An 18,873-nucleotide genomic window follows, 5' to 3' on the forward strand; every position below is an offset into this window, starting at 1 on the left:
CATGCTGTCTCGCACAGGGGGGATATGGGCTAAAGATGCTGACCACATATGAGTTTATAGTCAGCTCAAGATTTGTGCCAATTTTTAGGTTGAAGCATTAGGAAAGGACCAATTAAGGCAATATTATTATATATCAGTTTTGGAAACCAGTCTCAGTCTTGAGAATAGGCCAGTTCAGGTAAACAGTTGTCTCTCATTTCAGGAGGCGATAATGTAGTCGGCTCCCAGAGTTAGATCTGTGGTACTAGCAATCAGGTATTTAATAAGAGGCACTTCTATGGAAACAGAAGAAGAACAATGGTTATTGATTGAAGCACTCTAATTCTAGTCTCTGACTTCTGAAGGGAGCCAGTGGAGAAGATTTCTAGATGTCTGGCATGAGACATCTTCAGGGAGTGAGGGCAGGTAGTGACAAGCTGATAGATTCTCCTGGTTAGCAGTTTGAATATCTCTGGTGAGTTTTCTGCAACAGGCACAAATGTTGTCCAGATATGAGCTGTTGTGGTGATTTCTCAGGTTTATATCAAGTTGTCCCACTTTAGTTGGCATGACTTAGGGAAAAGGGCAGTTTTAGTTCTCAATGATTCCAAGTCAAAGGATGGGAGAATAGTGAGAAATATTCGTTTGGAGAGTCATAGCCAGATATTGAAGGAAACTAGAAGAATTCAGAATCCAGTCCAGTTTACAGATAGGAACAAAACCTCAGAAGACAATGAACAACATAGGATCTAATATACACAAAAGTGTATTACTAAAACAATTTTTCTCTCTAAAATCACCCTCATACCAAAGATAACCAGATCAATACTAATTATTATTTATTTTTTGCACAATAAGTTGTTTCAAGAAATTTGGCCTGAATACCTATAGATTTGGGTGAGTTCCTCTCTTCTCGAGGTCCTCAAAATATCATGAGGATCCTGTACCTGCCAGGAAGTGATCTTCCTTACTCACCTGGTAAGGCTGCTGGGAACTCTGTCAGCAAAGCACCAGGCCGATAGTTCCGAGGGTCTGATTGGCTTCCATAAGTCAATCTTAATTCCTTAAAGCTACCTGGCCATACAAAGCTGACTCTATGCATGTTTCTCTCAAATATGATATTCCAATCAAAGCCTTAGTAATATAACCAGTTTCCAATTGTGTCCTGTTACAAGGTGTACAGGTTATTATTGAACTTATGTAAACAACAATATTGCCATGATAATAAGAATATTTGCTGAGAGTTCTGAATTCTAGAGGGATCAGGAGGGAGAAAAAGATAAATATTTCAATTTTCCTCACAAAGCTATAATTTACCGCATTGCTCCACATCATAGGTACCTTAAAAAGTTTCCTTATGTTAGGGAAAACCAAAGATTAAAGAACCAGTAATATTTCAAATAGAAAGTCATAAAAATTATAATCATCCTCATCAGTTCATTCGCTACCATGTTATTAATTCTTATTGATCCTGAGCTTCATGTTGGCAGTTTGATGAATCCGATTTTTTTCTCTGAGTTCTGTAAATCCTCACCTTGTTTAATGGTATGATCTGAAAGTTTATCAGAATCCTGTATTTTAGAGTAAGTGTTGGAGTCCCCTTCATGAATCTCGCTGAAGATGAAAACATGCTTGCAAAAAGTATCAACAAAATAACTCCATGAATGACAAAAGATTTAACATGACATGGTTAAAGATCTGATAACAATGCAATTGACAAAGAAAGTTGCTTACTTCTCTGCAACACACATTTTAAGATGATGTTATGTCAGGGTATTGTACATTCTTAGAAAGTTTATATAATTTCAGAACATTTATTCTAATAATATATGCAAACAGATAGAACATAATTATTATTTATTTGACAATGCTTTCATTTTAGCATATCAAATAGGCCTCATTCGTTTAATTTCCCCCTTTTATAGAGAGATTTCCTTTGAACTATTTCAGGGATACTTCTGAAAATCTCAAAGTTATTTTCAGGTTAAGAAAAAGACAGTTTAATTTTGAATTTTGGGGAAGTTTATCAAACATATCAAAAGTTTCAAAACTCTTGGTCAAATAGAATCCTAGGTCACTGAAATAATAGTTATCTATTTAATCATGGTGACAAAGACTGTGCAGGCAAATCAAAAAGTTAAATTATTATAAGCAAAATTTAGTTCTTTTAATATTAAGAAAACTCCATTTACCTAAGCAATCAAAGAACTGATGACACATAGCACAGGAAATAATTTTAATAAAACACAAAGTCTTTGCTTTCCCTTTATAATCACTTATTAAGAGCATACCAATAGTACAGAAAAACTTTGTCCTTTTAACCGAGAAAGAAAGAACTAAACTCTAATTTTGTGTCAGCTTAGTTTTGATGTTTAAATTCATTTTTTAAATTAATTTTAATCTCATTTAGCTTGACCACACATAAAATTCCTTTCTCAAGATTCCTTTTCCACAAACTTTCTACAACATTCCTTGTTCCTTTTAGTTTTTCTCCTTATTCATTCAGAAATAACCAACTTATTTTATGACAAACCATTTTCTTTTTATTCTCTTAAAAATGCATTTCCATACCTTTTGACTTTTTTTTTTACTGAAAACACCTATTATTCCCTTCCATATTTAGTAGAATTCTTAACACTTAGAAACCTTAATTTTTAATGACAATGAAAAGCAATCAGCACTCTCTAGATTGGCGAATTTATAAATGCTTTCATAACTTCTAAAAACATAGGTTCTTTTACTGAAAAATATATTTCATAACTTTTAGAAATATACGCTTCCTCAGCAAGACACAAAACATTCATAACAGATCCAAATTTATCTTTTTGTTTCCTTTAAAAAAGAAGCTAAAAGTAGCCTTAGACTTATTTAACAATTAATATTTCAGTATTTTATCTTATTTGGAATGATCTAGATATTCAATAAATTTAGTTTGACTCATCATTTAACTTAACGAGGCAAACTCTAAGGTTTCAAGTTACCAAAAGATTTTGGGAACTATGTATTTTTTAGCTTTTATTTATTTTAAGTGTATTTTTCCAGGACCTATCAGCTCCAAGTCAAGTAGTTGTTTCAATCCAGTTGCAGCTCACAGTGGCCCATGTGGGGATCGAACTGGCAACCTTGTTGTTAAGAGCACCGCGCTCTAACCAACTGAGCTAACCAGCTGCCCAGGAAACTATTTTTAAGTACACATACCATATGATTATTGTAAAAAAGTTTTACCTGAAAAAACATTTTATTCATTTACATTTATTTAATTTACTTATTCACAATAATTACGTTTAGGTTACTTGTGAAAATTTTATCATACCAAGTTATTTTTCTCACTGACAAATTTTGCAACAGAGATAACATAAACTTATTTGGCTAATAAACCTAGGTGGAATAAAAGTGTTATACTTAATGCTTATAACTCTAAAGACATACCTATTTAACCCCAAATCTAACTAGCTTTAATATAAAGTATTTTCCCAGATGATGTGATCCTTGAAATCATTTGAGTTAATTTCTACTGTTTTTTTTTCGAGAATTTTTAAATATAAGGGCTTAATTTCTTTAAGTCAATTAAACATAGCTCTTTACAAATCAATTCTAATAATATCCTCTGGAGGACGACATATATACACATACATAGACTGATGCAACCAAAGGCCTCATAGTTTCATTTTTTAAATTTCAGCCATGAGACAGGTACAATAAGGCAGAATCCCACTAATTTATAGCAGTTGGAATAAGTCAAGTTTATCTGTTCAGATGGCTAAGGCTTTTTCTTACTAATATTTGTGGAGCAGAAAATTAAGATTTGTTTTTGTTCTTGGCGAGGAGCCATGGAGCCAGAGCAACAGTTTGCGCTTTAAAGAAATCTCCTTCATTTTATGTTTTTTCCCTTCAGTTTGAGGAATTGAGAATGGTAAAGTAGGTGGGCTTTGGACTGCTTCTAGAGTTGCATTTCTGGTGTCACAAGATTTGTAACATAAGGACAGTTGTCTCAGTTCCCCCAAAGTACTGGGTTTTAACTTAGGTGGCATCATAGGTTGATCTACTTGTCCAACTACATGTTCCGAATTTGCTTCTTTCCCCCTGGGTACGTAGTTTTATTTTAGCTTAGAGGAGAAAACCTTCTCTTTTTTTGGGGAGAATAAAACTCCTTTCAGGCTTTGAATCCTTAGCTTATAATTTTTCGAAATTTCTGACTATAGAGTTATTAAATTCTTTGAAATATCAGGTTTCAGATGGGAGAAACAGTAAGTATCTCTGAAGGTATTCTTGTATATGTGCTGCCGAAGCGAGCACTCTCTCTGGAGGTATTAAACAATTCCACAAACTCAACAGGGTGCAACAGTCACTCCCTCCAATAGCCAAAGTCTTTGAAGAACTGATAGCCTACATGTCCCAGGCAGGTAAAAAGGCAAGTCAAGCCCTAGGACACAGGCAATAACTATTTCTGGGGGAGAAAAGATAAATAACCATTTGGTCATACTGCAGATATATTTCTTCATATGGATTTGAGTTATTGTCTAATTTTCTTTTATTTCACCCTAAATGACTTTCTTTAGTATTTATTGTAGACCAGTTCTAGTGGTAACAAGCTCCCTGAGCTTTTGTTTATCTGGGAATATATTAATTTCACTATCATTTTTGGAAAACAGTTTTTCTGGATATAGAATTTTCAGTTGACAAGTTTTTTCTTTCAGTATTTTAAATATATTATCCCACGGCCTTCTGTCCTCCATGGATTCTAATGAGGGATCAGTTGACAATCTCTTACACGTGCTGGTTATCTCATTGTCTTCAAGATTTCTTCATTGTCTGTTTCTCTCTTTTTTCTTTTTTGGTGTAAACAACAAAAATTTATTTTTTCACAGTTCTGGAGGCTGGAAGTCCAAGATTAGGGTGCCAGCATGGTTGGGTTCTGGTAAGAACTCTATTCCTAGCTTGCAGATGGCCCTTCTCACTGTGCCCTCACTATTGAACTATTGAAGTGACTTTTGATAGTTTGATTATAGTATATTTCAGCATGGGTCTCTTTGAGTTTATACCAGGTAGAGGTCATTAAGTTCATTGGATTTGTAAATTCATGTCTTTCTTCAAATTTGGAAGTTTCAGCCCTTGATTCATCAAATAATCTTTTGCTTCTCTGTGTTCTTTCTTTGACTTCCATAATTCATGTGTTGGTCCACCTAATGGTGTACCATCGGTCTCTTACGCCTATTCACTTTTCTTCAGTCTTTTTCTTTCTATTCCTCAGACTGCATATTTCAACTTTCCTATCTTCAAATTTGCTGATTCTTTCTTCTGCCTGATTAATTTATTGAACGCTTCTAGTGAATTTTTCATTTCAGTTGTTACATTTTTCAGCTCTAGAGTTTCTGTTTGGTTTCTTTTTTGTTTTGTATTGCTATTGCATTTTATTCATACATTTGCCTGATTTTATTTCAGTTCTTTGTCCATGTTTTCCTTTAGCTTTTTAAGCCTATTAAGATACTTATTTTAAAGTCTTTCTCTAGTAAGTCCAATGTCTAATTTTCATGAATAGTTTGAATTTATTTTGTTCCTTTGAATGAGCCATATGTTCCTGGTTTTTTGTTTGCTTGTTTGTTTTGTTTTTGCATGCCTTGTGATTTTTTTGTTGTTATTGAAAACTGAACATTTGAATATTATAATGTGGTAACATTGGAAATTAGATTCTTGTCCTTCCCCAGGGTTTGCTGGGGGCTTTTTGTTTGCTTTATTGTTAGTATTGAAGACTGTAGTAGTCCATTTGTATAGTTACTTTTCCAAACTATTTTTTGCAACGATTGTATTTCTTTCCATGCATGGTCACTGGTCTCTGTTCCTTTGTTCCTTCAGCTTATGTTCACCTAATGTTTTGACAGAGATTTCTTTGAATGCCAGGAGCTTTAAAAAATAACTGAAAACAAGCAAACAAAAAAATATCTCTTCCAATCTTTGCAGATCCGTTCTTTGTTGGGACCCCTCTTCAACACCAGGCTTGCAGTGAACCTAGGGATGACTCCTAAGTGAAAACTTGGGGCTTCTCAACACTTTTCTAAACATGCATCTTAACCTAGGCATGTATGTGGCCTTCTTAATTTCTTCATACACACGAGGATTTTGAATGTTTTAGTTTTCCAAAGAATCTCCCCTAGCTTTTCCTCCCAGGCCTTAGGTATCGTGACTATTTTATATCTTAACCATAATGTTTTGCCCCAGGTATTTGCAGTTCTCCTCATAGTATTTTTGATCAAATCCCACTGCCTTTCCAGCCTGAGTTCTGAGTTAGGCAAAACAAAGATGAACACTTCTTGTCAGTCTTTTAGGTGGCCCCTAGACAGCTTATAACAGATGTAAGTAATAATTTTTTACTAAGTCTGCTCTGCTCCTTTCAGAACCAGACACCAGGGGCCTACAATGGTGACACAGGCTGGCGATGTTTAAAGACTGCCACTGTACTGGAGAGAGAGGGGGTGGGATAATGACAGGTAAAAATGTCACAAAATTTTCCTACGGTGTTTAAGTTTCCTTTTAATTTATTCAGCATTAGCTTGGTTGCTATAAACCTTGACTGTTTTCTAGAATTCTGACAGACTTGGTTCTGAAGTTTGTCTTTTGATGTTTCAAGAGGTTGAATCTGCTACTCCATCAATTTGCTTATGTCACCCTATGTGCTATTCCAATAGCTTTTTTCCTGAACTTTACAGTAGTTTAAAAATATTTAAAAATTGAAAAGTAGGTGTATTAATCTCACATTGTTTTATTATAAATTTTAAAATAGTGGCACAAACATAAAATTTACCATCTTAATTATTTTTCAAGTGTATACCATGTTTCCCTGAAAATAAGACCTAGCTGGACAATCAGCTCTAACGCATCTTTTGGAACAAAAATGAATATAAGACCCAGTCTTATTTTACTATAAGACCTGGTCTTATATAATAAATATAATATACTATAATATAATATAACATATAATGCCGGGTCTTATCTTAATTTTTGCTCCAAAAGATGCATTAGAACTGATTGTCTGGCTAGGTCTTATTTTCGGGGAAACACGGTAGTTGGATATTAAGTATATTTTCATAGTTGTGAATATATTTAATATTACTTTAATTTTTCATCTTGTAAAATTGAAACTATACCCATTTTACAACTCCTTATTTCCCCATCACCCAAGACTTTGGCATCCACCATTTTATTTTCTGTTTCTACAAATTTGACTGCTTTAGATACCTTATTTCAGTGAAATCATACAGTATTTATCTTGCTGTGACTGGTTTATTTCACTTAGCATAATGTCTTCAAGTTTCATCCATGTTGTAGCATGTGACAGGAATTCCTTCTTTTTTAAGATTGAATAATATTCCATTATACACCACATTTTGTTTATGCATATCTGGGTTGCTTGGCTATTGTGAATATTGCTGCAATAAACATGGGTATACTAAGATCTCAAGATCTTCCTTTTGATTCTTTTGGATAATATACCTAGAAGTGGGATCCTCGACCATACGGTAATTCTATTTTTAATTTTTTTTTGAGGAACTGCCAGTATTACTGTCTTCCATAGTGACTGCACCATTATATATTCTTACCAACAGTACACAAGTGTTCCAGTTTCTCCCCATACTCAACAACACTGGTTGTTTTTTGTTTCTCTGATAGAGGTTATCCTAATAATGGATGTGAGATCATATCTCATTGTAGTTTTGAGTTGTATTTCTTTAATTATTAGTGATGTTGAATATCTTTTCATAGACATGTTAGCTATTTGTACATCTTTGGAGAAATGTCTATTCAAGTCGTGTCCATTTTTTAATTTGATTTTTTTGCTGTTAAGTTGTAGTTCTTCATATATTATGGATATTATGGATATTTTATGGATATTAACCCCTTATTAGATATGATTTGCAGTATTTTTTTCCATTATGTACATTGCTGCTTCACTCTGTTGTTTCCTTTGATGTGCAGCTTTTCAGTTCACTATTGTATCATTTATTTTTACTTTTGTTGCCTGTGCTTTTGGTGTCATATCTAAGAAATCCTTGCCAAATCCAATGTCAAGCTTTTCCCCTTTTTTTCTTCTAGGAGTTTTATTGTTTTAGGTCTTGTTTACATCTTAATCCATTCCGAGTTAATGTTTTTATATGATGTAAGGTGATAATCCAACTCTATTCTTTCGCATGTGGGTATCTAATTTTCCCAATACTGGTTTTTGAAGAGACTGGTCTTTCCCCATTATGTGGTCTTGGCATCCTTCTTGAAGATATTTGACCACATACATGAGGATTTATTTCTGGGCTCTCTATTCTGTTCCTTTGGTCTTTGTGTGTTTATGTGAATACTACACTGTTTTGATCACTGTTTTGTAATATATTGAACCCAGACTGGTACATCATTCCTTTTTTTTTTTAAACTTTCTCAGTCACTTTGTTTGAATTATGTCTGTTGTATACAACATAGAGTTGGGTTTTGTTTTATAAGCCAATTTGAAGATCTTTTCTTTAAGTAGATGAATCAATCCCACTCATATTTATTGATGTCTGATGTTTGGCTTCAATTATCACATTGTTTTGTTATATTTACTGTATGTATTATGTTGTATGAGCTCTGACAATTAAGTTTGCAAACTCATCCTAGAAAAAGTGCTACATACCTCATTTCTGAATATCACTATGGTCACCTTCGAAGTACTCCCCTTGGGAAGCTATGCACCCACGCCAGTGCATAGGCCATCCTTCAAAACAATTTTGGAACTCTTTTATCTGGAATGGACATCAGAGCTGCCATCGTATTATCCTTGATGTCCTGAATGTCATCAAAATGTCTTCCTTACAATATTTCCTTTATCTTCAGATAAAGAAAGAATTCCCTGGGGGCCAGATCAGGTGAGTAGGGTGTTCCAATACATTTATTTGTGTACTGGCTAAAAACTCTCTCACAGACAGTGCTGTGTGAGCTGGTGGATTGTCATGATGCAAGAGCCATGAATTGCTGGCGAAAAGTGCAGGTCGTTTCCGTCCAACATTTTCACACAGCCTTTTCATCACTTCCAAACAGTAAACTTAGTTAACTGTTTGTCCAGTTGGTACAAATTAATAATGGATAATCTCTCTGATACCAAAAAAGTTTGGCAACATCGTTTTGACTCTTAATTTAGACAGACCTTTTTTGGTCGTGGAGAATTGGCTGACTTCCATTGTGCACTTTGACGTTGTGTTTCAGGGTCGTATTGCTACACCCATGTTTTATCACCAGTGATAACATGGCCCAAAACATCGTATTACCACTCCAAAAGGTCTTGGCAAACTTCGACTCTCCTTTGCTTTTGTTCATTGGTGAGATCCTTCGGGACCATTTTTGCACACACCTTTCTCATGCCAAGATTTTCAGTTAAGATTTTCCTAACTGTTTCTCTATTGATGTTTACTTGGTCTGCTGTGCTTCTCACAGTCAGCGAAGATTTTGATGCACAACTTGATAAATATTTGCAATATTTTCCTCAGTTCTGCTCGTTACTGGCTGCCCTGAGCTCTCTTCATCAATGATGCATTCTCTCTCTTCAGAAAAACATTTAATCCATTTGTGCCCTGCCATTTTCTTCATGGCATTATCCCCATAAACTTGGACTAACATGTCCCTGATTTCACTTCCACTCTTCCAAGTTTAACAAGAAATTTAATGTTTGTTCGTTGCTCTAATCAAGCTCAGATATTTTCATGATGTCACACAAAAACACACAACAATGAATGCCACTCAGCAAGACACTGCCACATGTCGACATGAACACAGCTGTGAGACACTGATATACCAAGGTTATGAAACCTGACCGAGCTGTTTGTACAGTGCTGCCAATGTAAGCACATGGTGGCAAGTTCGTGAATGTAATTGTCAGACCTTGTATTTACTGTATTTCTGTTATTCCTTTGGAGTTTTTATTTCCTTGCGTATAAAAGATTTGAATTTTTTTCTAGAGATATCTTCATAATACTGTTCATAAAGACACCTTTGTTCTAACCTAACACTCTACAGTGAAATTTGTTAGATTCAAATGATATCTTTTGACTTCTACCTATTATTTAGATGACAGTTGATGAACTTACTTTTTTCCTTTTTTCTTATTCAAAAAAATTGTGTTATTTCTATTTTGTCAAAATACATACTTTCTAAATAATATTCTTCTACCCGTTTCTACCTACGTCTTAGTCTTAGATCTACAATTACAATATATAGAGTCCTAAGCTATTATTTTCCTAGTCATCTCCAATTGGACGAAACTCATCCATCTTTTCACAGATTTCTGAGAAAGCACTCTTGACTACAGCATTTCCTGACTTCTTGTATGCTTAAAAACTTTTTCAACAGCTTTGATTGTTAAAGTCCAGGTTAGCTGAATATAAAATCCTTGGCTTATACTTTGTTTCTCAACAATTTCTCAATAATGCTGTTGTCTTACTTTGTATGTTGTTGTTGAGAATTCTAATGGTGACCTCATTTTAAGTGAGTCTTTTTGCCCAGAGGACCTGGGGATTTTTTTCTTCTTCATAGTTAAAGTCTAATGGTTTTACTAGTATATGTCTTGGAATTGACCAATCTGTATCCAATATCTCAGACATTCTTTTATTTCTGGAAACTTTTCTTTGATTGTAGATTCAAATATTAATTTTGTTCCATTATTTTTTCTTCTTCAGGGACTTCAAGTACTTATACATTGGCTCTTATTTGTGTGTACTCTACATCAATCACTTTCTCTCTGACCTTCTTGCTTATTTTCATTCTTGGCCTTTCATGCTTTTATTCAATGCTCTTTAATAAATGTTCAGTTGAACCTACTCTCCCTTGAGTACCTTATAATTTCATCTTTAAGATGACTTTGCCTTTATTCCTCGAATTCTTTCCTGAGTTCATTTAACTCTTGTTTTCTACCTTCCTATTTTGTTTTGTTTTTCATCTATATCTGTTCTGAGTTTTGTAATCTCATTTGAGATTTTTTTTCCCCTATCATGCCTGGAAGTTTTGTTGAAAGGGATATGTTCCTTTTGGAATGTGTTATAGTTTGCTTCTGTTTAATGTTTCATTTATTGGGGGATAATTTTTACCAGCTGAACTATTTTCTCATTTTATTTTTATAGCTTTGTATGAGTGCCATTGGCTATTTTTTGATCACTTTCTGCTTTTGAAACTTTTGAAATCATTTCAAACTTATAAAAAGGTTTTCAGTCTTTCCTTTCCTTCTGTAATCTTCATAATTTCTTCAAAGGATACAGACCGGTTATTTTGTAGAATGTTCCTCAATTTAAGTGTGCCTGATGCTTCTTCATAATTAGATTCAGGTTGTGCTTTTTGTTTGTTTTTGCAAAAATACCACAAAAGTGATGTTGTGTTCTTAGTGGATCATATCAGAAGGCACATGACATTGATATGTCTCATTACTAGTGTTATTAACTGTGCTTGGACAATAAACTTGGTGGTATCTACCAGGCTCTCTTCACTGTAAAACTACTATTTTCCTCTTTGTAACTAATAAATATTTTATGGAAAAATACTTTGACTATATACTTTTCCTCACAAACTTCCTCCTGCTAGTTTTAACATCCACTTATGGTGACTGCCTAGATCAATTATGATTGCCAAATAGCGACTTTCTAATTTCTTCATTCTTTCTACATTTCATTGTTGGCAGTCTACTCTGAGGAGGATATTTCTCTCTTTCCTCACTGATTTATCCATATCAATGCATACTGAGTAAATAGTATGTATAATACGTACTCCTAATTCTTGGGAGATACATGTGAAGTACTTAGGTGGAAAGGTCATGATGTCTGCAGCTTATCCTCAGATGTTTCAACAAAACAATACACATACACTCAAGAGCATTAAAACAAAGGTGAAAAAATGTTAACAATTATTCAATCTAGGTGAACTGAATAAGGGAAATCATTGTACTATTTTGCAACCTTTTTGTGGATCTGAATTTTTTCAAAATAAAGAAATATATATCAGTTTTAATTGTAACACTGCCAAAACCTTCACAAATATTTGAAAAAAATTAAAGTCAGCCTACAGATTTAATTTACCAGCATTTGAATATATTCAAAATTTATTACCATTGTCTATAGAAATTTAACACTAGCATCTGTGCAATAGCCCTCTGAGGCAGAGGGGGAACACCACACACAAATCTTACACACTAACAGTACCACATTCGACTGTTTCTTGTTTTAGTAAACCAAGGTTGACAGAGCAGCCAACTAAAGATGAATGATTGCAATTTTGGGACATAATGCCTCGTAAGTGAACTTACCACTTAGGGAACATTATAAGTAATATTAAAAATGCTACATAGACTTACAAAAGTTCAGTATTTTTCCTGAAGCCTATATATAGACAGGTTCACAATATAGAACCCTGTACATTACAGCACTCTGAGGTTTTAGCAAAGCATACATTATAGACATATTTGCCGTACAGTGCAATTTTATTACGTAAGACATGAATAACAGTGCACTTAATTCCAGGAGTCACATTCAAATATATCAAGAGTACAATTCAAATACCTGCTATTGAAGAAATACACATTCTTTTTTTTTTTTAATAATAAGCTGTGCAAGTACAACATTTTTAGTGTAGATGGTAATAGCGCTATAAGGATTCTAAACAACAGAACTCAGGGTGTATTCATGTAGAATAATCCACCTCTCCAAAGATGTGCATTTTAAAAGTGCAACAAATGTCTTGGGTAGACAGACACAGGCAGTGTTGCAGAACTTGTTTTTATTACAAATCACAAATACAGTTCATCCTGTACTCACAGGTGGTTAAACAGAATGGCTGTAAAAGTCAGTACGCTCCCCTCAGGGACTGTTTTTCAGGACAAAGTAGCGTCTGCTGTGAGTCCTACTTTCTTTTGGTAAATTAAGCACAAACTACAGTTCCACAGTGTAGTTCAAAAACAGGACGTTGGGTTTCTTAGAGGAAATTTAGATAACAAGTCCAGACTTTCTAAAATCTAGTTATACAGTTTCAGAGGGTCTCTTCTAGGCTATTGGTTTAAAGGAAGAAGATGCTGTGGACACTAGATTATAAAGACTGAGTCAAGGTAAAAGTACTTTTGTTCAATAAAACAAAACTTAGAAAACTGATATTGTAAGAAAAGTACCATTTTATATCATCTGAGGATAGATAATAATAGAGAAATCAGTCTTTTCATGTTTTTGTTGTTGTTAAGATGGTGAATTACACAAAAATACTATCTGGTAATAACTTAGGATATCAGCTCTGGAGGGGGAAAAAGATCTGACTCATGTTAAAGAATAAGAAATAACTAATCTATGCTGTCTTGAGCTATAGCATAAACCTGTATTAGATATATTGAATCACTTCATTCTCTGGTAAATTTCAAAGCTGCCAGGACAAAGGATCAACTATCCTAAAAACTGCCTATTTTCTTTGTCCAGGAAATAATTTTCTGATAAAGACTGCTCATAATACCCTCATACAGTTTTCATTCACTAAATCTGGATATGGGTAAATCCCCAAACTTTTACCTCAGGCTAAAGCCTGATCAGTAAACCTGATATCCTCGTTAAGAATTATAATTAAAATAGCTAATCTGAAACCAGATTAACTACAAGAATTACATCTTTAAGCAAATTTTTTAAAATGCAGCAAAACATTCCTATTTTTCACTGCAAGAGATAACTACTGGCCAAATCTTTTTTCCATGGTACTGATATTTTTTAGTTAACATAAATACTAACTGAATCAAACACTAATATCTCACTAAATTTCATTCTTTAAAATGAAAAGCAATGACATATCACCTCTGTAAATGAGGTTTCAGAGTTCAAAGAAAAGTTTTTAAATTCTCCATATGGGATCTGAAATGACTATTGTCTTCCAAAGTTTTCCCAAAAATCACTTTAAAATCTTGCTTCAATGGCCTAAGTTTTCTTAGAAATATAATAGAACACATTTATAGATTGTTTTAAACCTATTAGATTTTACAATTTCTGCTTGTTTTCTTCCCAATAATTTTGCCACCACTGTCTGCATTAAAGTTTTTAAAGCCACATTTATCAAAGACAATTCTCCAAACTTAATGTTTAAGAAGTACCTTGTTATGAGTATATCCATTGTATTTATTTTTCTCATCCAAGGAATGGGTAACTTAATAGTATTACGAAAAACCCTCTTCAAGTTGTATTGATAATGCACTTATTTTTGACAGAGTGCTCGAGTTTGGGAAAACCTTAATATTCGCATTGTTAGCTGAGCCCTTTGAAAGTGCATTGGTACCGAACTTTGTTTTAACAAGCTATAATCAGAACTGAGATTTGGACAATCCCTAGTTATAAATTAATACTAACATGCAAACTTGTCTAAACAGCTTAAGATTGCTGTCTCAATAAGAGAAATAAAAAGAAAATTGAACTACTTTGCTATTATACTCTGGCTCACACATAAAATGCTCTTCAGGAAGACGGGTGTAAATGATGGCATACAATTTGCTCATGACCAAACCTAATAAAAACTCTCTCTGAAGTTTCCAACCACGGAAGCCCTATGGCCAATCAATATTACCAATAGAGATCACTTTTAAAGGATCACTAAAAGAAAAATGAATCTCTAAATGGTTTTCCTTATGGGTCCATTGACTGAGAAGAACAAGGCTCCTGTATATCTAGTCTTGAGACAAAATTAGGAGAAACAAAAAAGTCAAGCTGTGTGAACAAATGCAACAAGCAATTCTGAGGGGCCATAAAAAAACCAGGGTGTTTCCTCCTTAAAACGTATACAGACACTGCAGCAACACAGAGATACCTATTGCAAGACAGTGCATCGCCGTTGTTCCTTGCCTCAGCCTTTGGTGAGGGTTTTAATGCCCCGTTATTCATAACTATAGCTGAGAAAATAAGTAAAGAATAAAACTGAGCTTAGAGGAGAAGGCAGGCAAATTGACCAAAAGAGAGTTCCGACTATGAAATGTTGTCCAGCCTTTTGCAACAAGTCTGAGGAAACAGAAAAAAGATGAAGCTTGGGAAACTGGAGATAGAATTTGCCACTTTCTAAGGCTTCTGAATATGGTCATAGATTTTGACAGAGTCAATTTTTTTAAATTACATTTTTAGCTCAATACATTCCTCTAAAGCAGGGTTCAGTTTTGGTATGCTTTACACTGAAATGGTTATATACAGATGGGGTGCAAATAATATTAATGGTTATCCTTCAACTATCTTTTTAAAGGAAAACTAGAATCAATAATATTTGTTAAAATGAGCAGTGCCAACAAACAGAAATGTACATGGAAAGCACGGAGCTGCTAACTTTCGGAGTTGCAGGCATAGACTAGCATGGCAGTAATACAGTCATCACTGTTTCTGTAACATTGAAACAGTTCAGATCTGTTTCTGAAGTTTAAAACATAGCTGCATCGTGTTCATAAACTTTCACCTCCACTTAAATTATATTTGCCTAACATATAATGGACAAATCAGCAGAGTCAAGATAAAATTTCAAAAGGCTGAAGCCAACATGAGAGTTGTAACCTTAGTATTAATAAACTCTTAGAATACTTAAAAATAAAACAACACAATAAAACATACACATACAAACATAAACCAGTGCAATGAGAACTTCAGACAAGGGCAGTGCTTCTCTGGTTTAAGGAAACCATATTTGTAGCTTAATTATAACAAATTAACACCTATTGTAAATGACGGTTTAATGTTACATCCGGCATTTTTGATACACATTTAATATGTATGGTCAAAAACCTGAAAAACCAATTCAACAGAAACAATACCATATCAGTAACAAATTCCTACTTTGTTTCTATATTGCACATACTTTTAGTGTCTACTGTTAAAATAAATTTACTTCTTACTGTAAATATCAGATGACTATACCTCTTGCCCTTGTAAAATGATTTACCTTGAATAAACATTCAGAATTTCCTTTCTTGACAAACCAGAATGAGAATGAACTCAGCTTTGTTAGTCCAAAACTATTTTAAAGAATGGCAAAGGTATTGGAAATGGCATGTTAAACATAAAATTCTTGGTTTATCCACCATTTCAGTTTTGAAAAATACTTCTATATTCAAGTTGTTTAAACGTTTGATCCTTTTTTAAACTGACAAATATTCCATAAAGAGATTAATCATATCCTTGACTGGTCTGGAGCACTGTCTGGAAAGTGGACACAGAGAAAAGCTTATGATAAAATGGTGTATAACACAAAATGGCATTACGTAAGTCACCTGATTTACCTAAAATAAAATGACTAGCACCTCCTTCCTGCTCCCAAAGTGAGGAGGCCTAATAGGCCACGTGAAACATGAGAAATTATAGTAAGTTTCGTTCATAACATATTGAGAAATCCATTACATTAGGGGGTTCTCACACCTAAAGCCTTAAGTTCAAGGCTACTGTGTAAAAGTGAGCTGAAGGGCAAAAGGAGAGAGAAGTGGGCTACGGGTGCGGGAAGGTCCTTACAGAGGGTGTGAGGACGTCTTTCAGGGACTCTCCTGTATCCCATCCTCAGTTTCCAGTTCCGCCAACTGCCTCCTAAGGATATTTACTTTTGCTTGTAATTCCTTATTATAGTCAATGATGTGAACCATTTCCTCATATGCTTCATCCAAATACTTGGAGGATCTGTTCCAACGTAGGAAAATACCTATTGAATCCAGGAAAGGAAAACAGAAGGGAGAAAGATACATATAATGGATTAACATTAAAGTTGTGGGTAATATATAATTCCATGTATTTTTCTTTTTTCCCACAATTCACATCTGTTTTATCATACTCTAAAATATACAGGAATCTTGATGTACTGAAAGTGATTAAATACAGTATTTAAGAAATCACTATTTCTATGTACATGCTTATTCTTCAAAACCCCCACAAATAATGAAATACATCAAAATACTGTTTTCTGATATATTCAGGAAAACAAGCTGATAATTTATAATACCATAAACTTTCCAGTTTCACAACAGAAATATATTTTTTTCAAAATTATAGAACTTTACTCAGACCTCTGAGACCTCCTACACGTGTGAAATCACTTTCACTGAAAAAATGAGTTACAGTAAAAGCAGCACCACACAAATTTTTATTTAAAAGCCTAAACTTCGGTGCTGTCTCTGTCTCTGTCTCTCTCGTTACTTAACAGGCAGTGTTCTAATTACGCAGGCAATTGCTTCCCCAAATAATAATTATAATTTTATTATGGACTAAAAGGAGACATTTTCTCCTCTACACAGAGCCTGTGTTAACTATTTATTATCCCAAAATAATAGCAGAAAGATACTCAAGTAAGGAGGTACAAAAACTTTCTAGGCAGCAACATGTCAGTAGCTGACAAGCTCACAAAGGTTTTATGATTCATTAAAACAAGTTCCAGAAACCATACTTCCATGGTCCCTAAAGAGTCTTTCTATGTATGTCCAAAGGCTACTCTCCATCAGAAAGGTAAAATAGAAACACAGCTTAAAGACGGGCTGACCTGTGTTGCTGTTTCTATAAGAAAAGTATAAGAGCCTATTTTTAAAAAATCCTGTTCTTCAATACAGGCAGGAATCACTCGATGTTAATGTTAACTATGAGGTAAAAATAAACAGCAGAGAGACATTTCAAGGCTGAAGAGTAGCCTCACTGATACACGCCATACATCTACCCTGAGAAGATTTTACCTAACATACAATTTCTTCCAGTTGTAAGTTGAGGAGGCACTAAACACATATGGAAACTCCGTTCTTAATAGAGTGGTAGGAATTCATTCATGTAGCAACAAAGGTTTCCTTCTATCACTTAATCCTTAAACTCTCAATAAGATTTGGTTAAAAACTAGTTAAGTCATCCTGCAGGCCACTCAACTCGCAAACCTGGGTTTTCTTCCGCGTAGCTAGTCTCTCATTTCAGTTGTTAAGCATGCCAGTGGCTTTTACGTAAACTGTTCCAAGAGTCTTAAACGAGAATATAGCTGTGATCTCTCACTTAAGAGATCACTTATCCTGCGCCTGTGGTTGTCTACAACAATCTAGAGAAGTTCTGAGCAGCCCCCAAGTCCCCAAAGCACTGATATTCAGACTCAGAGAAACTTGAGACTATGTGAGGCCATTTCCCCACAAATCTGACTAGAGAACACCTTGACAGATAAGATGAAAAGCGCAAACTGAGGGGGAAGGAAGCAGCTAATGACAGATATACCAAGAGGAACAAGACGTGAGAGCTGACATCCAGAGTAGTGACACAAACAGACTTGATCGCAAGCGGAGAAAGCAAAGCAATCTGAGATCCTTTTACACATAAAGGGCAAACAGTTTTCCACATGTATTCTCCTTGAGGGCGTAATGTATCAGAACATGGTGTGATAACTGACATTCCTGTTAATCCAGTTCAATTTACCAAACAGCTACTGTTCCTGTGTGTATGCTGTATGCTGCTTAATACACAGATGAATAAAGTTGTACTTACTACCCTCAAATTACAAAGAATTTAAATGGCACTTTATAGTCCTTTTTTTAGGTGAGTGCCTAATATATTTTAGATAGATTTTGTCAATTTTTAAAAAAACAACCCTTGGTATTTAAGGAGATAAGCTTCAGGAGTCTGAAAAATTAACGTTGGTAAAACAGCTTCTTTAGAATAGATTGGAAAATTAAGCATGGATTACTGTTCCACACAATGTCTGCATTACTGCACTGACGGTGGCATCTGTGTCCATTTAGAGACCCTAGCTAGAATGATGAGCTCTGTGGGGACAGAGCCCGTAGTGCAGTTTCCAGGCTCTCGGCCTCACATAGAAAGGTGCTCACTCGGGTAGTAAATGACCATCAACTGTGATTGGATGGCCATCAGTTGTGGCTAGTTGGCCGTCAGCTGTAAC

At 34.5% G+C, this 18,873-nt stretch overlaps 1 protein-coding gene across 1 annotated transcript in view; it reads right to left on the bottom strand.

Moving 5' to 3' along the window:
• Positions 1–12,736: 12,736 nt before the first annotated feature.
• The window catches only part of MTMR9 (myotubularin related protein 9), a 40,375-nt gene continuing 34,238 nt past the window's right edge, over positions 12,737–18,873 (bottom strand). The window contains exon 10 of the mRNA XM_019733202.3: positions 12,737–16,659. Within this exon, the coding sequence (XP_019588761.1) occupies positions 16,496–16,659 (164 nt within the window). The 3' untranslated portion in view covers positions 12,737–16,495. The remainder of the gene's footprint in view (positions 16,660–18,873) is intronic.

The sequence above is a fragment of the Rhinolophus sinicus genome, chromosome 15, assembly GCF_057876585.1.
Source record: "Rhinolophus sinicus isolate RSI-liver-muscle chromosome 15, RSI-T2T, whole genome shotgun sequence".
In the NCBI taxonomy this organism is placed as follows: domain Eukaryota; kingdom Metazoa; phylum Chordata; class Mammalia; order Chiroptera; family Rhinolophidae; genus Rhinolophus; species Rhinolophus sinicus.